Raw genomic sequence first — 27,133 nt, forward strand, 5'->3', positions numbered from 1 at the left:
GCCAAATGTTTCCCACCTCTATGTTAAGTACAAAAGTAAACACTTGGTGTGCATGCAGATCACGAGCTAAGCATGTCTCAGCAAACTGTGTAACACGTTTGCAGGGATGTGGAAAGGGTATGTTGTTGAGGTGAGCTCAAGAACAAATCTATTTTTGTTCCTTTTAATTTTAAATGTGAAAAAAAAGTTAAATTAAGTTTATTTATACTTCCCCGCAATCACAGTGTGCACCAGAGGGTTGCTCAGCCTGCGCAGCATTTAACACTTTCTGTACTTGGATGCCTGATTCACAAAGGGAAAAACGCCACATTAAAAAAAATGACTGTCTATAATAGTCATGTGTTGAGGAGTCATCGCCTAAGAGGGCTGACTGGGATTAAACCCACAGAAGAGCCCCATCTAGTGCATAAGCTCCCCTGAACTTTAGAAGCTCCCTCATGGTGTAAACATGAGATGACGAATGCGGATGCATTAGGGAAATGAGCATTAGTGGAGAACCGGCTTGGAGTGACGACCAAACGGTGAAATATGAGACTGGATTGTGTCCGAAGCAGCCACTGGAAGGTGGAGCTGCAGTCACATAGTGCAGATGGGTGTGAAAGAGCAAAGAGTTAAATTCTTTCATTCAAGCAAAAGGATAACATCTTTTTTCTATGTTACATTGCTCAGCTGTTAGAAATTGCTAATAATGGATTCAAGACAGAGATTCATATCATCAGTACAGCTCAACACATGGTGTAATTGAGGGTGACTTTTTAGTCTGCCAGATAATTATTACTTTAATTTTCTTTAAGCAACGTGGCGCCAACTCATTCTGTTTGAGTTTTAAATAAATGGACACAAAACTCAGGACTGGATAAAGACGGTCCAGATGTTTTCTATCTAACCGATATAGAGGTAATAATTACAGGAATCGACACTTGACTTTAAAAAGTGCGCTGGATGAATACCCAAAATTACCCTTTCATAAAAAAAGAGATGTGAATATACAAAGTTAGCCTCCAGTGTTCTCCTGTCTTTGGGCCCCTCTGGCACTTGGTCCTCTCTCTTCCCTGTTCTCTCTTGCTCACTCTCCCAGCCAAGCTCCAAACATGCAGCAGTCTTACATCAAATACATCAAACAGATGAAAAGGGAAAGTATAGGCCTGCCAAGACACATTCATTTCTGCTGTTAGGCTGGGAAGGAGAATTTTTGTGAGTTTAAAAAAAGGTGTTGTGCTGAATTTAAATCCACAGAATTAAATTGTGCATGAAGCATGCACTGCCTACCTGATATTATCATAACCTGTATGTAAAAGGAAGACGTGTCATCATGATGTCACATATTCATTTCTGGAGTCTAGATTTTAAAGCCTAAATGTTTGTTTTTTGGTCTGAGAAGTGTCCAAATTTGGTGAGATCCACTTGTGTCAAAGTGAGATATGGGGGTAAAATAGGGTATTTTAATGTGGCATTCCACAGGGATTGATTCACTTTTGGAGCTAGCTTCAAGTGGCCTTGGAGGAACTGCTGGCACTTTAACCCTATCAGCCAGCATGCATGTCTGGTGCCGTCTGGTAGTTAGTTTCTTGATTTCAATGCAAACATAGGCAATGTTTTAGTACAAGTAAAAGGAAAACTGAGAGTGTGAAAGGAGTCATTTTCGTAATTAGCCAACATGGAAAGCTCATTGTTCAGCAGCTACCCTGAGATTTACTGCTTTGGTTCAACACCATTGTTGAACCCTACTTGTAGAGCACTTGGTAGCTAGATAGTGAAGCCAGTGTAGCTTTAATCAAATAAAGAGGCAGATATTTATCCAATGATATAGTATGTACCTTAAACTGAGACTTTAAAAATGATTAAGCTGATATTGTGAGCTCTAAGTGTAAAGACATAACAACTAGTTTCAGATTGTGGCAGGCTTTTCATGCAGACAAAAGAGAGTTTTGGGAAGCTGCCATTTTCCTTGGATTTTCCATTTAGCTCAACAGAGAGATGGCCCCAAACATCAGCTTTTTATCGAAATCACAGAAGAAGTTTGTGATCTTTGCAAAGCAGGAAAACAACTGATTTGAAGGAATCAAGGAAAAAAGACACGACAAAAAATGTTTTGTCTTTACATATTAGATGGTGGAAAAAAAGGGTGTATATATAATGCAGCTTACAAAGGTTTTAAAGAACATCAACTATGATGGGTTAGTAAAGTAGGAGTGACCCTAACTCGGCTGGCTCTTTCTTTTTTTTACCTGCTCTTGCCTTTAAACCCAGTCTGATCCTAAGTGCAAACTTCAGACTGGGTCTTCCTCTCCTCTGTGTCGCCTAAAACTTTCTTCTCAGAGTTCTCATATTGGTAGCAGCTGTGGTTGCTGGCTGAGTGCAAGCTGTGGGAGGCTGTGGCCGGCCAGCAGGGAGGAGCTCCAACATCTGGAAAAGAAGAAAATCTGGCTGAAGCACAGAAACGAGAGCCTGGTAACATGACTACTCGCTGAGCCAAGCCTGCTGCACAGTGTTTGCAAGTTTGCTGTCTGCTTTATGCAAATGCTTTTTCTTTTTTTTCTAAAGGTGGTTGTGTCGCTGGACTGCCAGTCAATCACAGACGCACTCATTTAACAGTGTAGATCTGCAGAGTAGTCAAAGCAGTGGAAAGAACGGACTGCTTTTGTTAAAATTTGACCCTCTGGGCCTCTCCTGGTGCAAGAGCATGTCTAAACATGTGGGAGCCGTCTGTGAGAGGAAAAAAGAGAAAGGGGGTTGAGGTGGTGCTTGTGCTGGTCAAGAAAACCTAAAATTTCTCCTATGATCTGCCCACTTTAGGTCACATAATTTTCTTTTCAGAATGTGGTTGTATTTTTAGTGAAAACTGAGAGGAAACAACCCCTTTAGTTTTTGTTCTCTGTTATTTACTTTTTGGATTTACATACGAACAAACTTTTACTTGTGATAAGTTGAAAGTAGGTGTAAATTATTAGAATTGCGTGAACTGTAAAACGTCCACATAAAGTAATCTGTATCGGGGCGATCGTGGCTCAAGAGTTGGGAGTTCGCCTTGTAATCGGAAGGTTGCCGGTTCGAGCCTGGCTTGGACAGTCTCGGTCGTTGTGTCCTTGGGCAAGACACTTCACCCGTTGCCTACTGGTGGTGGTCAGAGGGCCCGGTGGCGCCAGTGTCCAGCAGCCTCGCCTCTGTCAGTGCACCCCAGGGTGGCTGTGGCTACAATGTAGCTTGCCATCACCAGTGTGTGAATGGGTGGATGACTGGATATGTAAAGCGCTTTGGGGTCCTTAGGGACTAGTAAAGCGCTATATAAATACAGGCCATTTACCATTTATTGGTATTAAAGAAGATGAGAACACCAACTCTAGTTTCAGGTTGGGTTAGAGATCTAACCATGCGTAGGCAGCACTAACTGAGATTTTCATTGCAGGAGAACCTGGAGGTCCCGAGAGAAACCTGCACTAACACAGGGAGAATATGCAAATTCACACGGAAAATTCTGAACCTACAACCTTCCTCTGTGATCTACAGCTTATGTTTTGCAGGTGTAACGTTACAAAGGCTGCCAGTTTAGCATTAATAGTAAGAAAAGAAAGTATAGCATAGGTTGATGGACATTTAATTACTTTTGCAGGTCATGTGGTATAGTTTAAGTTCATGTAAATTAGGTCATGTTGGACAAAATAATGAAGGGGACATAAACATGTTTCAGTCCAGTGGTTTTTGTCATTCAAAACAACAATGTACACTGTTGGAAGAGTCTTTCTCTGGGAACCTTGAGCTGCATCCAGTAGTTCAGCCTGGTCCAATTTAATGGACAGGCCAGCCATCCGACAGGCTGTCTCCCGTGAAGCCACGTCACTAAAAAAAAAGGATGAGTTAACTTGATTCCCGAACTGAAAAAAGGGAAAAACTGAATTCAAGTTGGTCTGTGAGTCAGTCAGAACTCAGTGTAGGAAAGTAATAGTTATTTCGGGTGATGTTGTGCACTTTATCATGCCATGGTAATTACAAGTTTTGGTGTACTGAAGTTCCAGCAACACACAGTCAGTATAATTAGCTCCTCATTCCTTGAATTTAATTTTGGCCCTTTTTATTCTAAAGCATTGTATGAAAGATAGTAAAGCTTGCAGCTTTTTTACTGTAACTTTAACTGCAGTAGGAGCTTATCCAGGGTTTGTAGAGCAGAGGGACTGGAGGCTGACAGGGAAGGAAAGAGGTGCTGGCATACCACCGTCTGCCTGGACAGAGGGGACATTCTTCTCCTCGGATCCCCCCAGTCGTCCTCTACAAACCACAGCTTGTCAACCAATCTGCCCACCGTTTACTAAGGAAATGTTCACTTGCTGCAGGAAGTCTGAGGTTTCCCCTCATATGTTTGATTTCAGCAGTTAAACAAACAAAACGAGGGTTTGGAAGTCAGGTCAGAACAACATAGGTGGGAACTAAACCCACAGGGGCCTTATAATCTCAGTTCACCTGTAAAAGATCTTTAAATAAACAGCAAAAATAATAACCTATTTGACACAACACTATAAAATAATTATTGTTGAAAGATTGATACGATAATTTGTGAAAATCCTGCATCTTTTTTTTATGTGCACACAAAAAAGTACGAATATATACCCATTTCTCATAAAACCATCCCAACCCCTAAGAAATATTGATTTAAATAATACAGCGTTGCAGTTTACTTAAAATTGCTTTCAGTATTTGTTAACAGCACAACAACCACAACTGAAAACATCTGTAAGTACTTGATGGATTATTAAATATATTGTTAAGATAATTTGTGATTAGCATATATGAAAACCTTAAAGCCAAACAAGGTGAGAAATGGATGTGTTAGTGTGACAAAATATGATGCAAAATGTGATTTTTATGAGTGAACCAGCAGGCTACAGACTTTATTTTAGTATCTGCCGCAGTCATAATGATCATTTCAAACACAAAAAACAACAACAAAAGAATAAAAATTTATTTAAATTTGAGTCTTCATTGCAAGTGGATTATTTCCCTTAATAAAAACAAGACATCCTATCCATCAAATAAGTGAATTCTAATGTAAAAAATTAGGATTTGAGAATTTAAACAAGTGTTGTGTTCTCGTGAGCTTCCCACAATATTTCAGGGTCCTGTTATACCCTACTTGTGTAGTTCCGTTTTTGTCCTGCAGGGGAAGAAGAGAGCAATTTCACTGCAGTTTCTTCTGAGCCAGCTTTGCCAGTTCTCTGGCTTTCCTTCTCTTCAGCTTCTTCTTGAGGAGGAGCAAGTCAATGTAGATAATGCGGTCCAACACAGCACAGGCACAGAGGAGTCCACCATGCAGAGCACCAGCTATCCCATTGCTGAACACATCTTGGCCTGGAAGACACAGCCACACATGCATACCTCTGTATGAGACGTTACTTGGAAGACAGATTCAAATCGGTGTGTTCTTTCTTCTGAAGCTTCTTAAATAAATGGTAAATGGCCTGTATTTGTATAGCGCTTTACTTAGTCTGTAAGGACCCCAAAGTGCTTCGCACTACATTCAGTCATCCACCCATTCACACACACATTCACACACTGGTGATGGCAAGCTACATTGTAGCCACAGCCACCCTGGGGCGCACTGACAGAGGCGAGGCTGCCAGACACTGGCGCCACCGGGCCCTCTGACCACCACCAGTAGGCAACGGGTGAAGTGTCTTGCCCAAGGACACAACGGCCGAGACTGTCAAACCGGCAACCTTCCGATTACAAGACGAACTGCCAACTCTTGAGCCACGATCGCCCCCAATAATATATCCGTCTCTGCTTTGGGACTTTTTTATGATCATGTTTTCATAGCACCATTGTAGTCACCAGCAAAAGACGACTTATTTGCTGCTAACAGATACAGCAAAAGTAAACTGTCATATTTAAAAGCATTATCTTAGTCAATTACTATCCTTCCACTTCCTCTCGAACCTTTCATTTAAACAGGAAAAGGCGCTGAGTGCATGAAAATACAATAAAGCAATAAAAGCCCATAAAGTTATCATATACATAATACCAAGAAGGCAAGGACATCAGCATGAAAAATGTCAGTTCCAAGAAAACTGTACATTGTTCACCAAAAGGGACTTATATTGATTAAAAGGGATTAGCCTATCTAATTTTACAAGCTTCTGCAGATAGCTGTAAACGCTATACTCAAAAGCCAATTTCCCAGTCCCTCAAATAAGATGATGGTTTTCAAGAACCAGATAATCTTGGAACCAAGTGCGGTTATTATGCTTTTTCAAAGAACAGCTCATCATTAAGCCTGAAAAAAAGATAAGCTTAAGAGCATTATATTCTCTATAAAACTAGTATTTCCTTCAGCTTAAATCAAGTTTTATTATTCAGTTATCTAGAAAACAGCTTGCATTCTGTTATATCGCAGCAACAGTTTAAGATTGGTTAAACTTTGCTGTACGGTAAATCTGTATGCATTTTTTGGGGGGAACTTGAGGACCACGGGTCACTTTTGTGTATAAAGTTGCTCACAGTTGCTCACAGCTCAGTGTTGCTGTTTCTACCTTTCATTTATGAAATTTATTATTTATTTGTGAAACTGAAAAGTGGTCTTAAATTAAAGTCCTGTCAATACTCATAAAGCTAACTATTAAACCAAAAACGCTTGGTTTGATTTCTAGCTGATTCAAAATAATTTGATGATTGGGAATATATCTACAGTATATACCCTTCCTTTACTCTATCCTAAAACCTAATTGATACGATTTAAATTCTTGCAGATGATTTTTAGCATAAAATCCATATTTTCATACCTGAGATGTACAGGTTCTTGACTGGGGTGTTGCATCTGTTTTTGGCTACGGCCTCAGCATGGAAACGCTCCAGGTTGTGCTCAGCGGAGTACATGGCTCCATGCTGAGCACCCAGGTAGTGCATGTTTGTCAGTGGCGTCGCCACATCCTGGAAAACCAACTGAAAAACACAACACATGCAGATTTAACAAAACCCTTCCTACTTGATGTCAACAAACAAGCATTAATAGTTTGTATACATTACCAATAGCTTTTGATTTGTTTCTTTATTCCTTAAAAGTATATATTTTTATTAATAATAATAATAATAATAATAATAATACATTTTATTTAAATAGCGCCTTTCAAAGCACCCAAGGACACTGTACAACAGATAAAAACTGGAAATATACACAATAATAAAAATAGAAGATAAAAGTTAAAGCATACAGAAATTTAAGGATAGGCAATTTTAAACAGATGAGTTTTGAGGGTGGACTTAAAAAGAGAGAATGAACTAATATTTCTGAGGTCCGGGGATAGGGAATTCCAAAGTCGAGGGGCAGAGCAGCTAAAAGCCCTCCCTCCCATTGTAATCAGACGAGCAGAGGGAACAGAGAGAGAAAGAGAAGATGAAGATCTGAGGCAGCGGGATGGGAGCTTCATCTGTAATAAGTCAGAGAGGTACGGTGGAGAGAGAGAATGAATAGCCTTGAATGTATACAGAATTATTTTAAAATGGATGCGAAGTTTAACCGGGAGCCAGTGAAGTTGCTTCAGGATTGGGGAGATGTGGTGGGTAGAAGAAGTCCTAGTAATAATACGGGCAGCAGAGTTCTGGACACGTTGGAGCTTGTTGATAGATTTTTGTGTAAGGCCAAATAATAATGAGTTGCAGTAGTCAATTCTAGAGATAACAAGATTATGGATGAGAATGGCAGTGGCGTGAGGTGTGAGGAAGGGGCGGAGGCGATTAATGTTACGGAGTTGGAAATATGCTGCACGTGTAATATTATTGATATGTGAGTTAAAGGATAATGTGCTATCGAGAATGACACCCAAGCTTTTCACAGAGGGAGAGATAGGGACCAGCGAGTTATTGATGGTGAGAGAGAAGTTGTTAATTCTGGATAGCAGTCGTTTAGTGCCAACCAGAAGAAGTTCCGATTTATTGCTGTTGAGTTTAAGGAAATTGGAGGAGAACCAAGAATTAAGTTCAGCTAGACAGAGGATGAGGGAGGGTGGAGGAAGAGTAGAGTCAGGTTTGGTAGAGAGATAGAGCTGGGTGTCATCGGCGTAGCAGTGGAACTGAATATTATATTTACGAAAAATATGTCCGAGTGGAAGAAGGTAGATGATGAAAAGAAGGGGCCCGAGGACAGATCCCTGGGGCACCCCAGTGGATAGAGGGGAAAGCTGAGAAGTGAAGGATTTTAATTGAATGAACTGAGTGCGGTCAGATAGGTATGATTTAAACCAGGCTAGTGGAGTGTGAGAGAGACCAATAGAAGCTAATCTGCTAAGGAGAATGGGATGAGAGATGGTGTCAAAAGCTGCACTCAGATCAAGGAGAATAAGGATGGAGAGGAGACCAGAATCAGCTGCCATAAGAAGGTCGTTTGTTATTTTTATAAGAGCAGTTTCAGTGCTATGTAGAGGACGAAAGCCAGACTGGAACTGTTCGTAAAGGTTATTATCAGTTAGGTGAAGATGGACTTGTGAAGCAACTATTTTTTCAAGGATTTTTGAGAGAAATGGTAGATTGGAGATAGGACGAAAATTATTAAAGTTGTTGGGATCTAGACCAGTTTTTTTCAGAATTGGGGTAATAGCAGCAACTTTGAAGGAAGCAGGAACAGTTCCAGTGGTGAGTGAAGAGTGAATAATAGCAGATATGAGGGGAAGGAGAGGGAGTAAGCAGGCTTTGACGAGGACAGTGGGGATAGGATCAAGCTGGCAGGTAGAAGGCTTTGATTTATGGATGAGATCAGCAATATCAGCTAAGGATGGAAGTTGAAAAACAGAGAGGAAGTGAGAAGGGGGAGAAGTTAGGACAGAGAAGCTACATTGAGCATTAGGGTCCAGGTCTAAGTGTATTTTATGAATTTTATCAATAAAGAATAGCATTAGAGAATCACAGAAGTTAGATGAATAGAGATGAGCAGGCAGAGAATCAGGTGGCCTGTTAAAAGAGTTGAATAGTGAGAAAAGGGTCTTGGTAGAGTTCTCACTTGAGCAGACAATGGCAGAGTAATAAGCAGATTTGGTTTGACTAATACATTCCTGGTAAAACAGAACGTGGTTATTAAACATATCCTTATGAATAGTAAGGCCAGTTATTAAATTTAACATACAGCAGAAAAAACAGCAGAATCACATCTAAACATGACGGATCCTACCTTGTCTTTAATTTTAGGGAACACAGTGCAGGCCCAGTCAAAGAGGTTCTTAGCAAATCGCATTTTGTAATTGTAGTATTCATCACCCCTTTTGCGTACAGTAGTGTCTTTCCATTGCTCAAACCATTCATAGTTAACCATGGTGAGTATTGTCATGCAGGATTTTCCTGTAGAAATGAACAGCAAGTCACCACTCTTAATTTGTGTGGACTTTCAGTTCTGTGTTAGATCGTATAAAATATGCCAAAGAATATATTTTATTTTAAAGCTAAATACTTGACGTGCTCGACGTTTAAAATTTTGAGGTCAACATGTGTTCATGTAAAAAGCTGAGACCTCAGACTGCCCTCAATGCCCAGTTTTTGACAGTTTTTTTCTTCTCCTGGCTTTCTATAGTATCAAACAGAGAGGATGTCCTTATATAGTCATCGAGCCAGCCTATCAGAAGAAGATGGCTTAAAGAAAGGGGGAAGGGCGCTAAAACAGCTTCTTTCAGGCAGAGGGATGGACAGTGTTATTTATTCAAAATCATTCAAATCTTGCAAAGAGTCTTGAGAGTATAGAGCACTTTAATCCTCATTTAAAATATGTTTTGTTAGATCTCATAAATATCCTTTGGAAACTGTAGAAATAGTGAGTAATTGTTATTAATATGTACCAGGATGTCTTATCTTGGCTTCAGGGTCTTTAGAAGATGGCACTGTGATGAAAATCATGGGGATGTTATCAGGTGCTTCCTCTCTGCTCAATCCAAAGTAGTCCTCCATCCTAAAATAAAATAAAAAATACAAATCATAAATCCCATAAAGAGCAATCTTAACTCCGTTTCAATTAAATTAAGGTTTATTTAGGTAGTACCGGTCATCAACAGTCACCTCACCTGTAGAAAGTCCTAACAATCAAGTGACTCCCTATGAGCAAGCACTAGGCAACAGTGGGAAGGAAAAACTCCCTTTTAACAGGGAGAAATCTCCAGCAGAACAAGGCTCAAGCATGGCCAGTTGGGTGGGTAAGGGAAAAGGTAAAAAAGAGGGAAAATAGAGCACACGGAGACTGGACAAAACACAGACGAAAGGAGATGAACATGACTGATCTTCTGCCCTATGTAGCGAACAAGAAAGGACCTTTAACTTTAAAAAACAACATCATAAGCCATATACTGTGTTTATTTAAATAAAATATTTAGCATAATGTTCAGCTATGGTGTTTTTTCTTTGTTCTGAAATAAGATTGTATCTATAAAAATGTGTGAGACTTGAGCAGGAGAGATTTTCTTGTTTATTCTGATACAGCAGCGCCCCCTTGTGGTTGGTTAATGCTGCCTTTCTCTTCTTTGCAATCGGTGCTCTGCAATACTCACGACTTGTCCATATCATTGTCTTTGAACAGCCAGAAATTAGTGGAAACGAGGTCCAGTTCCTCCTTTGTTCCATCAAAGCCAGAGAAGACTAATAATGATCCTCTGCCATGTTTCATCATGTTCAGTCGTTGCTGAATATCTATAATATAGAAGCATTACTTAGACATTATTTATCACCTTGTATCGTCTTCACTTCACCTGCATTTGTCGCTCTGGCCAACTTTACCTCAGTTTCAGTAAAGTTTCTCACCTGGTTTGGCTTGTATCTCAGGGGGTAGAAGTTTCTGGAACGTATTGAAGATTCCACAGTTTGAAACCACCACAGGCGCATGAATTTCCACTTCCTCTTGACCTTTCCTCACCTTTACACCTATCTCAAACAAACACACACTATTGACTTGACAATAACTTAACCTTACACTGATTTTAAAAATGAGGTGGATTCTGCTCTCACCATAAGCAGCTCCCTCTTCATTAACCAGGATCTGGGAGACGGGAGCTCTCACCAGGCAGTTTCCTCCATATTTCTGAATGGTGCGAATGATGTGGAAAGGAATCTCACTGGCCCCGCCTTTAGGGTAGTACGCTCCTCGTTTGTAGTGATGAATCATGAGGGCATTCATCAGGACACTGGAGTCCTTTGGTGGCACACCTATATACATAAAGAATAAGTGAACTAAATCTGCCGCAGGGATGAAATTGGCCTTTTTTTACAGGGGTGACAGCAGGAAAGGAAGGGAATTACTGCAAAACAGAATGAGGCACAATATTTGTTATTTTCTTGTTTGATTAATTGCTAGAAGACAAAATTGTAACTGAATTTTTAAAAAGTTGATGAATTGCATACCCCTATTATACAGTACATATTGCGCACAGTAACTTTTTATATTTATCTCGGGGTTTGTAGTCTTATTATTGTGGGCCCCTGATAATATTACAGCCTCTATTTCCCTTACCTAGAAGTCTCACTGCAAATCAATACAAGTTCGGAGTAACCATGTCCACCTCGAGGACTGATGTAAATCATATGCTATGACGCTTTTACTCATTAGAGCCTCGATGAGAGATTTTTTTTGTTTTTTTTAACTGCTCTCGACCATTAAAAAAAAGATCTTCTGACAACTGGTGTCCCAACACCTGATTCCAGACACCTTATGATGGTTTTCTCTTTTAACTTGTCCCCAAATATGTACCACATATACAGTATATGATTTCTAAAAACTAATGGGAAACCCAAGCTCCCACCCATCTTCGGGACACATTGGATCTACACTTCTGTGATGTGGCAAGACATTACTGTTGGTATTGATTTAACATAGCAAGGCTTATGTATGTGTGTCTCTCTCTCTCTTTTTGTTTGTCTTCTTTTGTTGTGTGTCTCATGATATGGAACAATTTTCAACTTAACTCAAAATCCATCCATCCATCCATTCGCTTATCCTTTTCAGGGTCGCGGGGGGCGCTGGAGCCTATCCCAGCTGTCATAGGGCGAGAGGCAGGGTACACCCTGGACAGGTCGCCAGTCTGTCGCAGGATCAACACACAGGGACAGACAACCAGTCGCACTCACATTCATTCGCACATTCACACCTAGTGACAATTTGGATTATCCAGTTAACCTATCCCCACAAGCTGCATGTCTTTGGACGGTGGGAGGAAGCCGGAGTACCCGGAGGGAACCCACGCAAACACGGGGAGAACATGCAAACTCCACACAGAAAGACCCCGGCCTGATGTTGGAATTGAACTCAGGACCTTCTTGCTGTGCGTCAACAGTGCTAACCACCATGCCACTCAAAATCAAAAGTTTTTTTTCAGGTTGGAGTTCAGTTGAAATTTTGAGATATCTGACTCAAGATTTGATATAACAACCTTAAATTTTGACTTCTAGATATCCAAAAGCATTTTATTTTCAGTGGCAAAAATAGAAATAAATAACTATATTATATCTTATGTTTTCTGTTATGACGATAACTTTTTGAGTTCATACCATAGAAAAAGTAAGAAAAGATGGTATGGAGATCCTTGTTGCTGGTCAAGGTGTTCACAAAATCTGTTGCACATGTGCCAGAGAGGCTGAAAACTGGAGAGATGAGGTCTGCAATGCCTGACTTCAGCAGGAATAAAGACACCCACTGCGGGATAAGCTTGAGAGTTGCCAGGTAGTGCGTCTTCTTAGCTGAGATCTGTTGAAAAACCAGGGGAATTTGTAAGCATTTTATTTTAAAGCTTCCGACAGTTGAGACTGAAATATGTGTGTAATAAGTGATGAAGTAACAACAGCACCTTCATGATTTTAAAGAACTTGTCAATGACTTCTGTGTCATCAGGAAACTGCTTCATCAGGTGAGCTTTCATCTCAGTTTTCCCACAGTAGATGGTGTACTCTCGTTTTTCGTTGCCCAGGCCGATTTGAATGGTGTCAAAATGTTGATCGAGCTGGTGAAACTCCAGCTGGCCCTCTGAGATCTGGTCAAAGGCGATACGCAGCAGACTGTTCTCATGGAGCTGGCCAATGTAGTGAAGCCCTGAAGATGAAGGAAGTGAACATTTTTAGATAGAAAAGAATGATTTTTAGGACTGTAGGGTTATGATGGCTGAGCGCATGCCTTTATTTGCTCTTTCTCTGAAAAAGCAGCTGTCACCCTAGACAGACCAAATTATCATCAGCCTATTGCTTTAGTTGTATCATTATTCTTTCTGTGTCAGTTATTTTTTATGTAATTCAAGCTGTTAGCATGAATCTCTAATGATTCTCCAAATGACTGTTCTGGAAAATGTAACAGTTCCTTAAAAAGAGTGATACTTATGTGTCAGTCATAGAAGATTTCTCACCGACATCAAACTCAAAGCCTTTCTCTATGTAAGTGTGGCAGCAGCCTCCGGCCTGGTCATGTTGCTCCAGCACCAGCACTTTCTTTCCTGCTTTGGCCAGTGTGGCTCCAGCCGTCAGACCACCAATACCACTGCCGATGACGATGACATCCAGGTTCTTGGGCACTTTGTCAACGCTGAAACCTGCACAGAAACATACAGATGGTGGTGTTAACCTAGTAAAGATTTTTGTTCCAGTTCACATCGTTATCATAAAAGTCCATTATAAATTTTATCGTGTCCAAGTGCTGAAACTGGGACGTCAAAATGCATCGTTTGCAACCTGTGTTACATAATACAGGCTGAAGGTTGTGCACTTCTCTTGTCATAAACATTGAACTGGTGCTGGTATCTGTGTTTTCCCATTAGCAATAGCTGTAATCTAATTAAGATAAAACACACACATGGAAAAACTGTTGGTTTATTTAGTGACAGTTTTCTCATCTCTAAGATCACTAAGATAACAGTATCAGCACTTATAATGACTATAGCAAATTCATTTCAGATATCTATATTCATTATCTATGTATTTATTTAATGCATAGATAATGCATTAAATAAAAGGTAAAATCTTTACCTCATCAGACTGGTGTCACAGAAACCTCTGTTCAATGCAAAGTAAAGGTTTTTAAAGTAACAGTAACTTTGCTTAACATAGAAACTGGAATTTTAGTTCACTAAAATACTGTGTGCTTTCATACAGTGCTTTATTCTATATCCTTCTAGCATCCATGTACAATTTAGAATCACGGGCTTGTTTTTGGACTGTAGGAGGAAACCCACTCCAGCTAGAGCATAAACCAGGAATCTTCTTAATGCGAGGCAACAGTTTGCACCAGTGTTAACAAACGTGCTGCCCCCATGTGGCAATTGTACTTCTTTAAATATATGGTTTATTAATAACAGAATGTGTTTTAATTTTTGTTTAACTGATTTTTAACAGTTAAGCTTTTGAATATTTTTGCTTTTTATAATTTGGCCTAAATGTAAAACTTTTCGTACAAAATAGATATAATATAGAACTCTTTATTTGTTAAAAATCATTTTATAAAAAGAGGAGCATAATATAATAATCACACCCTTAAGATGAACTTTTTGAAGAAAGATTTGAATTCGTTCTTCCTGTATGAATGACTCACTGACTTTTTTTTTAAAGTTAGGCCATAATATCTTGAAGTGATATAATAAAAATAAAAAGTTGTTTATGTTCCCCTCCCTTTCTAGGCTGGGCTAATTATCCAGGAATTCTGACTATCCAGGAACAACTTTATTCTGATGCTGCATGCAGCTCTTTTCACCTGCAGTCATTTTACCTTGCTTGATGACTTTGTCGCGCTTCTTCTGATCAAACTCCCGCGGTGCAGGCGGTCTCACTGAGTTGAGCGAGAAAGGGCTCGGTTTCCCAAACAGGTACCAGTATGTGCTACCTGCACATATGAGCAGGCAGACTAAGAAAATCAAGAGCCACATCTCAGAGACTGTCAATTTGCTGATTCTGGATCTCGATCTGCAGCAGGATTGTTCACGGCAGCAATTGCAGGTGTGATCTAAACACTCGCCTCCCTGAGGAGGCACCTTTTATCCTGCTGAATGCCAAAGGTCTGGGGAAAAGGGGGCAAGAGATTGCTATGTAGTGATATATGTGTTATGACAAGCAGTAAAGTGGCGAAAGGCCCATTTTTCCTGTGATAACAGATTACAATAACGATGGTGTGTAATGCTTTTTTTGCTGAGCACTCATTTAGGGCAAAGACAAAAACATCAAAGGAAAATTAGGAACTGGTCTAATTGTTTTGTTGTTGTTGTTGTTTTTTTGAAGAAATTCCTAAAATGTTAAAGATACTGAAACTGTGTAGGGGAATCTGAATGCCAATTGTTTTAAAGAATAAATACTAAAGATATTAATTTCAAATCAATAACCCATTTTATTGCATAAACTGCATTTAGTCAATCTAGAGCGTTCACGGCAAATCTAGATAGAGATAGTTGTAATTGCTTGTATCTGATAAGACAATTTAGATAATATTGTATTGAAGTCTTCTTGGACTTCATGTCCAATTTTATGTTTTTACAACAGGGCATCTGAGGGAACTTGCTTCAGTAAATTTTAGCATTTTAAGAATCATTACTGGTGAATATAAGAGTCAGACTTCTTACACGATAGAAGAAAATGAGCCTAATAACACTGAAATTAGACCTGCTGCACCAATGTTATATTTCTCTTAAAAGAAGCTATATATGGATTGTAGCTGATCTAGTTTTATTAACGTAATCCACTCATGAACTTTGCACTCAAGTTACACATTCGTTCATTCGACTTTGAGCTACAGATTTAATCTGCAGCCACAGATAGGGTGAACCACAATGAAGCAACAAGTTGCTACGATGGTCGAAAGGAATTTGAAATTGTGGCAGACAGAAATGTAGCCTTAAACTTCAAGTGGATTTTTTTAATATTAAATGCAGATGTAAATATTCGCTACATGTTGATGGTTTTGTGTAACACTGTAACACTTGTGAGATGTGTAACGGAGACTTGTGAGATTTTGCTCTGTCAAGCTTACCTTATTCTTTCAGATGCACCTGTACATCAGTATATGGTGATCTTTTTTTATAACAGTGTTCGAACAGCATCCTGTGACCACAGCAGATAACTTGTAATGAACATTCTAGGCTTACAACCTTTCTTGGTCAAAAAAAAGCATGTCCATATTTGAACCCTTTACAATGGTTACAAATTCATAAAGCCAATCTGGTTGTCTCAATTTATTTCAGATTCCCATAAAGGTGGTAATTTAAAGGTAACATGCTATTTTGTTATTGCAACCAACTCACAGGAAGCCCATATACATTATAGCAATTCTGAATATCTGTAATCTGATAAGGCAATTAAGATAATACACTATGAACAAGTTGCGTTAGACTTTATATGCATGTGTCATGTTTTATGCCTTTACAGTTCAGCAGGCTGAGTAACTCTTGTGGGTTTAAGACATTAAGAGTTGTTATAGCATTAGAAATGCAGGTGAATCTAGTTAACATCTGAAATACCAATGAAAATATGTACAGTGTTTTCTAATAATATTACTTCAGGGAAGCACAATGTAAAAAGTATTAGTGCTGTTTTTGTGCTATGGTGTGCTCAAAATCCTGATTGAAGCTTTTCAACCATTTCTTTGCAAATGATACGCTTACCGTTTTAAAACTACTCTTTTAAGAATTTTTGAAATGCAAAGAAGGATAGAAACTGTTCTATAGTTAGCTTACACAGCTGGATCAGGTAAGGCCTTTTTAAGTAATGGCTTTATTGTCACCACCTCAAAAGCCTGTGGTATGTAGCCAGTTAATAAAAATAAATTAATCATATTTCAAATTAATCATCTTTCAGCAGTCCTATAGGAATGGAGACTTAAAGGCACATTGTTGTTTAAGAAGAAGAAATGATTGATTAACTCAAAAAGATCGATAGGACAGAGTGGGTCCAAGTAAACCGCAGCAGCTATTAGGGTTGCTGTACTTAAGAAGCTTGCACTCCAGCCCACAAGCCCCCAAGCCCGGCTGCTGGTCTCTTCTGACTGCAGACTCTGATGAAGACTCTACTGAGGGTCCCCGGGCAGTTGATTCGTACACACTTCACCTCTTAAAATTGTTCTTTCTTCCTTCTAGGCAGCATATACAAGATGAATGTAGCTGATTTGCTGAGATTTTAGCTTTTTGAATTCGAACATTGCAAGTGAAAGTAAAACTGACGCTTATACAGTCATGAGTACACCCTGATTTAGTGTCCATCTGGACATTAAAGGTGACAAAAATTTACAAATAAATATCATATTGTCTTTAGTAAGTACAGATTCAGACCATAAACTCATCAGAAAAGTATTAACTGAGATCAGAGAGCATGGCAGTCTAGGGCTGTTTAACCAGACTTGACTAGACTTGAAAAAATAAGTCTACTTGTCTTAAAGTGCCAGATTTACCCCCTACTGGCCATTAGAAAGAAAACGGGTTTATGGCACTTTTGCATAGGTTTCACATTTTAGACTGAGAAGCTATGCCCCTATTTTATACATTATCTAAGTGTTTATCAGTTTTATTTGGATTTGGTTCCACTCGTGCTGACCTGTTGATTTCTCTGTTTGTAGACTGAAAATACTAAACAGTTTTGATTATTAGTTGAGACCCAGCCAAGCAGGGAGTGACTGATTGGTTTGATAATAGGCAGAAAAACTCAGGTTACCCCACACCTGTGTACTTGATGTTCAGCAATGTTGAGGCTTTTCAAAATGCTTTCACTCTCCCATTTTACATTACACTAAAATTACAACGAAAACTTTATTAGACTCACAATTGGTGCATTTAAAAGTGATTCTTCTTTTGATCTTTTGATCTTACTTATTCTTTATAATAACACTTATATAAACAAGTCATCATGCAATAATTTGTTTACTATTTACTGGTAAATTATGTGATAATTATATATATTTATAGGTTATGTTTCAAAAATCCTTTTTTGCTCATTTTTTGTATTTTGTTTTAGTTTCTGTCTCTATACTCTGATTTGTAATCTGTACCCAGCAGCCCCATCATCTATCTTTTGTGTTATTATAATATTCTTACAATATTGAAAAAATTAAACCTCTTTAAAAAGCTATTTGACAGGTAGATGTTGAGTTCTTTGATGACTCAGATGTTGAGTTCTTTAATTGTATTTCCTGATGCCAGCACTGAAAGCGTCACTAATTGGATGGAGAGCTCAAAATGGAAGTCAGGATGAAGTGTGGAATAAGCTTAAAGACTTTGATACAGGAAGCGGCTCCGTGTCAACAGACCCATGTGACTGACTCTACCTCAGCAAAGAAATCCGATTAGTAGTACTGACTCTCTTGGGACTTTGACCCCCTTCTGTACAGTAACATGGGTGAGATGTTGACTTACAGTCAGGGATATTGGACGCAAATCAGTGAGTAGTTATCACTATTTAATATTAACCAGTGTGATAAAATGAGATTAAAGTACAGTAGGAGCTCAAAAAAATCACATGTGTTATGTCTTTTCAATAACAAGAACAGCTACGTCAGGTTGAAGCTTTGCACAGCTATTTGGATTTAATTATAAATTGACAAAGAATATCCACAGGTGCATACAGAAATCCAGTGATGGAATTATCCATTACAGATTTCAGTTTTCTTTCTACTGTACATTTTATCCACAAAGGCTACAGGAATATCACAGCAATGCAACCAACTCTCATAAAAAACTGTGTGACTTTTCCTTGGATTTCTATGTGCTATGTTATTATGCAGCCGCCCTTGTCTCCCTTGTAAGGGTTCTTGTCATCGGGAACACCCTTAATCAGCGGATCATTCGGGGCCAGTCCCTCCACAAAAGCAATTGTGTCTGTACAGTTTGCATTCACCTGTTAATTATCGGAAAGATGAAAACAAAGAAGATCAGGGAAGTCGCACAAGTCATTTAAAATTAATCTTAATTAAATGTTTACAAAAGGCTTTGGTGGATAAAGTTAAAGCTAATTGTACTAAAAGAAGAGGCACTTACTGGTGTCCTAGGTGTGCTAACTTCCTTCTTCAACTGGTCTAGCTCCATTTTCAAGATTTCCTTATCTGACATATCCCGAGCCATCCTGGCTGTGAGAAGAAATTACAGATCAAAATATGTTAAATGTCACAACAGATTGAAAAAGTGTACTTTACTAACTATCGTAATGTCTTTAGATTTTTCTAATGGTCAAAGTTATGTTTAAATCCTCAATTTTAAAAAAAGATTTCAAAAAAAGAAACAGTGTCGTTACCTGTTGAATGGCGGGGTCCCCAACAGTCAGAGAAATGTGCTGGCCCCTAAGAGCTCATCAACTGTGTGCCTCACTGTAGTCCGATCGCTTCTGCTCACTGACTGATCTGTGCTGCCCCACTGCTCTTCATCCCAGCTGATCCCCGGTGCTGGCTTTTGGATGAGGTCGGCACAGGATTGGGCCTGATGTCACCAATCCCTCATGATGAGATTAAACAATCAGGAGCTGTGACCCCTAAACAGGAAGGAGGAAGGCAAGGGAACACAGATCCTTTCAATTTGTTGACGCCATGCTGGAGAAAGTGAGATATGGACATAGAAATGATAGAGTTGGGAACAGCAGATCCTTTGCAGAGGATATGCTCTGAGATACATGTGGTCTGTCCCCCAAAGAGGTTTTACCCAAAACTATTGTTTGTTTAAACTGATAGTTGTGATTTCAGGTAGTTGGGAATAACAATACAGTGCACAGAGTTGTGGTACCACAGACTCATTGCAGATATACTTAAGGTCGATCTTGCAAAATAGACCATGGTGGAATCTGTGAAGTTATTACAGAATCATTATTCAATACATATTCATGACAGACTCATTAGTTCAGTTTTAACTCGTTTGAGGAAAGTTATTGATTATGTTTACATCACTGCATGCTTTTCTGACATCAAAGTGATTTAAAACAAAATAGCAGGAATAAAAAGGCTTCTTATTGGTTTATCTATCATCTGTGCTTATCTGCATGATTCATAGAGAAATGTAGAGAGAAGAGAGATGTATAGAAAAAAGGGCAAAAAAACATACGCAGTACACACAAGTGCAAAGCAAAGACATGCTTTTGACAGAAGTACAGTTAGTGGCATCACTTGTTAGCTTTGCACAAAAATAGCTGTTAGAAATGTCCTTCAGAGAAAGTACAAGAAAAAAGTAATATGTTTTTTGTTCACTTATCTGCATTGCTTCAGTGAAGAATGTGTGGATATTTGCATATTTCTGTTATCATTAGTGTTAATTCAGTTAAAGTACTGACAATAGTTTTACTTTGGAAATAAGTTACAGAAGTGAAAATAAATACAAAGGTGGGTGAGATTGCTGATCATCATAAAACAATAAGGAAGGGTTTCTGATCTTGCTGTTTCTGTAGAATATGTTTTGGTGAGTAAAGCATTTTTGTTCAAATGTGGGTTTATTTTCAGCTTTGTATTGGCAGTACTTTATTAATTTATTAAAACAACACATTGAACATTAACTGAAAGCCATTCATTTCATTTAAAGTGATAGCATTTAGCTGCCGTCACTCAATCTGGAAGCATTAACATTTTCACCGCTTTGTTCCCATCACCTCCAACTGACATCTGACAGACATGGAAAGCTAATTGGCCTCCACTAAACCTTCAGTAGGACTCACACTAAGCCATTATCAGAATCTGGGTTAGTCTCATTTACTCAAGATTAACCTCACTGTGGATTAGCAGCAGAGCAGAAACACTCCTTTTCATTGTGAAGAGGCTTTTTCCCCACCTTGAGTTCATTTTTACTGCAAAACAGCTGTGCTAAATGTCATTTACAGGTATTTGTTATTGTCACTGGTGGCTTTGACAATTTATTTTATTGTTTTTTGAATATTTCTTTTGTTATGAACACTTGTTAATGAGCAGGACCGTCACTGGTGTGTTCATAGCATTTATATGGGATTGGAAGAGTTTTAACAAACTGCCAATTTATATTCCACAGTTACACAAAAAATACATGAATTATAAGTTGGAAATTAAGTATCAAGTTTAAAAAAAAAATTGTAATTGAATGAAACCAGAATCAAGTTTAAAGATATTTTAATTTTTGATTTTGGCTACCTTAGTACAATAAACAATCAAGAGTAAAAACAAAAAATATTCAATTCAGTTTATTTATGTAGCACAATTTACAACAGCAGTTACCTCCTGGCACTTTATATTGTAAGCTACTGACCCTACAGTATTAGAGCAGTATTAGAGTATTAGAGCAAATGCTTTATTAGGATAATATGATACTATGAAGTCTTTAAGATGCAACAGGGCCTGATAAATTGACAATATAAATTACTGAGGCTTTTATCAGAGCCAAAGAGGTTATATAGAATATTTACTGTATTATATATAAATAAATATTTTAGTAAGACTCGCACTAAATATTTGCTTTTATATTTTGAATATAAAAAGTTAATATGTGTAAACTATACAACTATACAACATAAAACTTAATGCTTTTAAGCAACAGCGTTAATCTATTAAATACAAGCTTTTTGGGGGTGTATACAAATTCAGTTTTAAAATAAAAAGAAAAGAAAAGAAAATATTTACAAATATTTTTGCATAGTTATTGTTAAGGGATACTAGATGACTTGACGTTAAGTCGCCTAATCTTTCTTGTTTTATTGAAGAAAAATTAATGAATGCCTTAATGAATTCACTAAAAATGAATCAATATTAAAAGACGATCTTTTTTAATTGGAGAAAGATATCCAAGCCTTTTCTATTTAGAGCAATGGAGGTCAACTATCATTTCCTCTCATGACCTCTAAACCTTTCTGTAATTACGAATCATTTCCTGCAGATGGAGCTGTCGAATAGCTTTTGTCCCGGCAGTGCAGTGATTGGGCCACACCGGTGGCCCAACCCACCTGTTTGTCACATCAGCCAATAGGAAGACAGGAAAAAAATATTTTCAAAATAATAGCTGAAAAATATGCTTTTAGTTCGACACGTGAACATATTGTTACCCGGAAGTTAATGATGTATCCAATACTGTATCGCTGGCGATTAGATGTGCAGCAGCAACGATGGCGGGTCCCAGTAGGAAGCAGATGTTGAGGTTTCTAAGCCAAGTGGGGGCGTTTATTTTGACCCGGTTTGGATTTTGGAACTGCTTCAGCATGCTGATGCTCTTTGCTGAACGAGCGGACTCGAAAAGGTAAATAAAGAAAGAACGAGAGAGCTAGCTCAAGTTAGCTGACGCGCTAACAACCTGCTACTTTAAGATCGAGTCAAACTTTGAGGGAAAAAATAGTCTAAATATTAAAACATGTTATTGGAGAAGTATTAGCTGAAAATTGTTATGGCTGAAAAGGTTGAGTTTAAAGGATAAAGTTACACGAAGCAACCTTTTTTCTTTTATCTTAAATGTGGGAATGTGCTTGCTAGCTAATGTGAGTTGAATTGCAGAAATTACTCCCATGCCGAAAGTTGATGGGCTGAAGAAGTGGTTTAAATTAAGAAGCCGTGTTATATTTGGCCTCGTCTGTAATTTTAGATAGGGTAGGCTGTAATTTTCTTTCTTGGTCGTCGTTTCAGTGTTGATACTGGGTGTGTATTTTTCAGTCTATGGTGGACAACCACACCCCTTTGAACCATCCTGTAATTACAGCTGCTTCACGGAAAATGTATAAATATAAGTGTAAATCTATAACGTAACACAAAATTTTATTCTGAGGCGGGGTAAAACTGACCCACTGACACGCTTTTAATTCCCAACAATCTACAGGAAGCCAGATATCCACATACCGTACCTGTATGTGGACATGGGCGCTGCGGTGATCTGTGCCAGCTTCATGTCATTTGGGGTGAAGAGACGGTGGTTTGCTTTGGCTGCTGCCGTACAGCTTGCCATCAGTACTTACGCATCATACGTTGGAGAGCAGGTGTATTATGGGGAATGGCTTAAGGTGAGTGACGTCCTTTGATAGAAAAGTCAGTTCTGTTCACAGATATAAGTTAAATTGTCAGCTAAACAGATTAACTTTGATTTTAGTGTTATTTAGTGAATATGCTACCTGAGCTAAAAAGAAAAAAAGACAGCTTTTTGTTATATTTATATTGTTAACTAAAAGTAGAACAGCAATAACTAATAAGTGTTTAAATAAGCAATCTCTAACAAACACTGAGTGGATAAAAATAGTTCAGAAGATTGGTGAAATGGAACAGTTTGGTTTGAAAAGGAATAAATTAGTCTGTGATAGAGAATACTTGAAAACCCAAATTTTTCTTTTTTGTTATGACTGTATCATTGTCTCTTTCTGTGGAGAGACTGGAGACGGGATTCTGCTGGTTCTCCCACTTTCTGAAGAATCCTGTCTATGAATAAAACCTATGAGGACCCTCTGAATAATCTTTTGGCTGCTCCCTATAGTATTTGCCATAGCAGATCTTCTGCGTCACCATTGCCTGCCAGATTTTATTTAATGTAATATCTGACACCAGTCTGAAGTGATAATATATAACATGCATGGTGTGAACATGCAGTAATATGTTCTTCGAGATGTTTATTTTTGGGTTGTCTTTTTGCACTACACATGAACTCTAATACTTTTGAGCACATATTTGTTTATGTCTGATACTCATTGAATGTAATAAATTTCATTTTTTGACCACTGATGGAGGTTAAACTTCTACTAAATCAAACAATGGCCCGGATCAGTCTTTGAGCTATTAATCAAAAGTGGATCTGTGTCACACATGGCGGTGAAATTGGATCTGGGCCACCACTACAAGTCAGAGTAGATTGCTTTATCAGAGCAACTGTGGTAGGAACTTGCCTCAGATTGTGACAGCTTGAATCTTTTTCACTACAGGTGCGAATGTACTCCAGAGCGCTGGCCATTATTGGAGGCTTTCTGATTCTGGCCAGCGGCGCAGGGGAAGTATACAGACAGAAACCTCGCAGCAGATCCCTGCAGTCTACTGGACAAGTTTTTCTGGGAGTCTATCTCATTTGCATGGTAAGACACATTTCACTTCTATAGATTTTAGAGCTAGTTGGGCTATAGTCCACTTTGGGGAGATTAGGAATCTCCAGGTCTTGCTCACAAGTATGGGAGAGTGTAGCAGGAGATTGACACATGGAGTGTGTTCAGTGAGGGAGAGGCTGAGTGTGAAAGCAAAGCAGTTTATTTAGCAATCTACTTTCCTTTCCTTACCTTACCTGTTCATGAGCTGTGGGTAGTGACTAAAGAAATAAGATTGTGGATACAAGCAGTGGAAATGAGCTCTTTCTGAAAGGTGTCTTGACTTGTTCATGAGACACTACGAGGAGACATCAGTGTCTCTAAGGCGATGAGTTGATGTCGTTCAGGTTTTTGACTAGGATATCTTCTAGGTGAGGTGTTTTGGGCATGTCCTACTAGGAGGAGACCCCAGGGCAGACCTAAGACACACTGGAGAGATAATGTCTCTTAGCTTGTTAGGGAAATCTTGGTGTCCTCCCAGGAGAGCTGAAGGAGTTGGCTGGGAGAAGCAAGTGTGGGAATCTTGGCTTAGACAGCTGCCACAACGACCCAGACCTAGATTGTTAAGTGTGAGGTTTTGTTATTTTCACTCAATGCCATTGTGAACTAAATAGGTTTTAAATATAAGATGTTCCTTATTTTCCCTAGTGTCTTTATAAACTAAGTGTATATCTTTTTAGTCCTGCTTATACAAAACTGTGCATACTGGTCATTTTTGAATTGATCTGTTTTATTAAATTAGATTCAGAGTCTGACCAGAATTCTTTCTGTGATCAAATAACATGAAATTAGCTACTTGTAATTAATTTCTACAAACCAGATAATCATTTATATGAAATAATAATAATATTCCATAAATTTCTGAGTAACATTTTATTGATCAGACCTTGTTTTTAGTTCAAATACTGCAGTGCTATTTTCTCCCCACTAGGTTTACTCCCTCCAGCACAGCAAAGAGGACAGGCAGGTCTATCTGAACCACATCGTTGGGGGAGAGGTCACTCTGATGCTGCTGGAGGTGGTGTTTGGCATCCTGGCTCTGGCCTTCCTCTCCGGCTGCTACATCCGCCTGGCCGCTCAGATCCTGGCCACCATCCTTCCTCTTATTATCTTGCTCATCGATGGTAACATTGGTTACTGGCACCACACTCGGAAGGTGGAGTTCTGGAACCAGATGAAGCTGATAGGTCATAATGTGGGCATCTTCGCCGCTGTACTGATCCTAGCCACTGATGGCTGAACAGTCACACACTCAGACAGCTTTTACAGACCAAGGTGTGTGCACCAGAGGAAGATGTCGTTGGCCTTTTCATCGTGGCCCAACTCTGTACTCAAAGCTGCCGTCACTCGATGACGCCTCAGGATTAAAAACAGTCACTGCTGAGACGGTTGGATGTAAGCGGCGTCGATTATCCAGTTTGTAACTTTGCTTTTGCAAGGAAAAAGAAAAAACACAACCTTGCTTTTTAAATGTTAATAATTTATTTGGATTTATGTTTACATTTTTGTTTCTGATATGCTCTGAAGCTTGACAGGGAGTGTTATTACTACAAGCCTACTGGGAACTTTTAAAAGAGGTCTTAATGATTTCAATCACTATTTACAGTGGATGGTTTAAATACGTGATTTTAAAAAAGGGAAAAATTGCTGGGTGACAAATTAAAGGAAAAAGCCATCATGAAGCAACAGCTTGATTGGGGTTTTAGAGAGGGATGAAAGTGCACGGCTGCAAAGGAACAACACAAACAAATAGTTTTATGTCCATTACCTTGTTTTTGTAATTGTTAGAAGCCATGTTTGTAACAGAATTTAAATTTGACTTAATTCCAAAGTCCTTCTTGACCTGAAGAAAAGTTGAGATGCATTATCCTAGGTGGTTCTTATCTTAGTTGTCAACAAAAGCATCATTTTAGATAAATTCTTCCACAACCAGCAGTACTGTGCAAAATACCACACAGCAGTGAGACCAATCCGAGAAAAGGCCAAAATGATAACTGAAAGTATAATTTGATTAATTGCCAATCTGTGCTTAGCAACATGCTGAGCCAGAACAGCTTCAGTCCAGCTGTCTCTGTAATAAACAGCTTTAACCTAAGAGATTATTCACTAATTTTGTGATTTGGTTTTTGCAGAGCGCCAACTTAAAACATCAGCTCTCCTGTACGTACATACATACAGCTGTCTTTCTTAACCACCAACCAGAGGTTGGAACTGGATCCTGTCATAGCTGACTTTGGGTGAGAGCGAGGGGCGGGGTATGCCACTCACACCTGCAGCCAATTTAGAACTCCTATAAAAAGTTTAATTAACTCCCACCCCTCACTGTAGGGGAAGGGTCAAAGGTTCAGGTTTTTCCTTTAATTTGTTGCACGTCTTATGTGATATTGCTTTTGAAGTGGAATGACTATGCTGGCCTATTGGGAATAAACACCATGTTTAAAGCAGTCTTTCAATGGGTAGTCCTGTCTGACATCATAGATGGTGTAAAAGGTGGGCTTGGCAATGTGATGTCTCCCGCTGGCTTTAAAGCTTCCAGATACGCGTTTTTACCTTCACCATTGTGTTATTAGAAGCAGCAGGTCTGACTATGAAACAGCACTCTCATTGTTTAATGGGTTGTCAATCATAAGCCTTAACAAATAAGTGTACTCATTATTCTCCTTCCGAAATTTACAAACTCAATTGGCTTCACTTTTTAGACCCAGTCCGTCTTTTATATGTCTACAGCTGTAATACTTTTTAACTGCTTACATTTTATATGAAATAACTGTTTCGTTACATGGGTATTCAAGTCACTTCATTTTACTGAAAGTTGCAGTTTGTTTTCTATGATGTGCCCAATTTGGCTCAACATTCAGTTAACAAGGAAGAAAGGCTGAATGTAACAGATCCTTCATGTCCAAGACTGTGCAGTGTGTTTAGGAGGCATAATTACCAGGATGAGTGATTAAATATGCATAAAGCCTTTTTGGAGGATTTATATTTAATGTGTGGCTTGTGTCAGTGTCTAAACCAACATGTAGTTCAACACAAAGAAAACACCTGAATGTGTTTTTATACTTAGCTAAAGAAGATTCACCTTTGAGCTTCCATTTATTCCATTAATGACTTCAATAATTTTTTTTAGTCATATGTTGGTTTTATGTTTTTACTAATCTCACTGAATCACTTCCAACCTGCCAGACTGGTC

The 27,133-nt window shown here is 38.7% G+C and overlaps 3 protein-coding genes across 3 annotated transcripts; 1 reads left to right on the plus strand and 2 right to left on the minus strand.

Annotated features, from left to right (window-relative positions):
- Positions 1 to 4,940: 4,940 nt before the first annotated feature.
- Positions 4,941 to 14,852, minus strand: LOC308391378 (inactive all-trans-retinol 13,14-reductase; the record flags this gene model as incomplete). The annotated part of the gene is made up of 11 exons (XM_080874003.1): positions 4,941 to 5,340; positions 6,771 to 6,930; positions 9,149 to 9,315; positions 9,807 to 9,916; positions 10,509 to 10,647; positions 10,759 to 10,878; positions 10,963 to 11,160; positions 12,499 to 12,694; positions 12,795 to 13,036; positions 13,344 to 13,526; positions 14,696 to 14,852. 11 exons carry the CDS (start codon positions 14,850 to 14,852, stop codon positions 5,171 to 5,173), a joined length of 1,842 nt encoding a protein of 613 aa, XP_080730129.1. The 3' UTR covers positions 4,941 to 5,170.
- A 3,531-nt stretch (positions 14,853 to 18,383) lies between these two features.
- On the minus strand, positions 18,384 to 19,363 carry gngt2b (guanine nucleotide binding protein (G protein), gamma transducing activity polypeptide 2b). Its single transcript, XM_080873094.1, has 3 exons — positions 19,192 to 19,363; positions 18,939 to 19,027; positions 18,384 to 18,798 (listed from the first exon to the last, which is right to left on the minus strand). Exons 2-3 carry the CDS (start codon positions 19,020 to 19,022, stop codon positions 18,670 to 18,672), a joined length of 213 nt encoding a protein of 70 aa, XP_080729220.1. The 5' UTR covers positions 19,023 to 19,027; positions 19,192 to 19,363; the 3' UTR covers positions 18,384 to 18,669.
- Positions 19,364 to 21,957: 2,594 nt separating this feature from the next.
- tmem101 (transmembrane protein 101) lies at positions 21,958 to 27,116 on the plus strand. Its single transcript, XM_080873093.1, has 4 exons — positions 21,958 to 22,133; positions 22,704 to 22,884; positions 23,791 to 23,937; positions 24,875 to 27,116. Exons 1-4 carry the CDS (start codon positions 22,003 to 22,005, stop codon positions 25,181 to 25,183), a joined length of 768 nt encoding a protein of 255 aa, XP_080729219.1. The 5' UTR covers positions 21,958 to 22,002; the 3' UTR covers positions 25,184 to 27,116.
- The last annotated feature ends 17 nt before the right edge of the window (positions 27,117 to 27,133 follow it).

This window comes from Rhamphochromis sp. 'chilingali', assembly GCF_963969265.1.
Source record: "Rhamphochromis sp. 'chilingali' genome assembly, chromosome: 22".
NCBI classification, from domain to species: Eukaryota; Metazoa; Chordata; class Actinopteri; order Cichliformes; family Cichlidae; genus Rhamphochromis; species Rhamphochromis sp. 'chilingali'.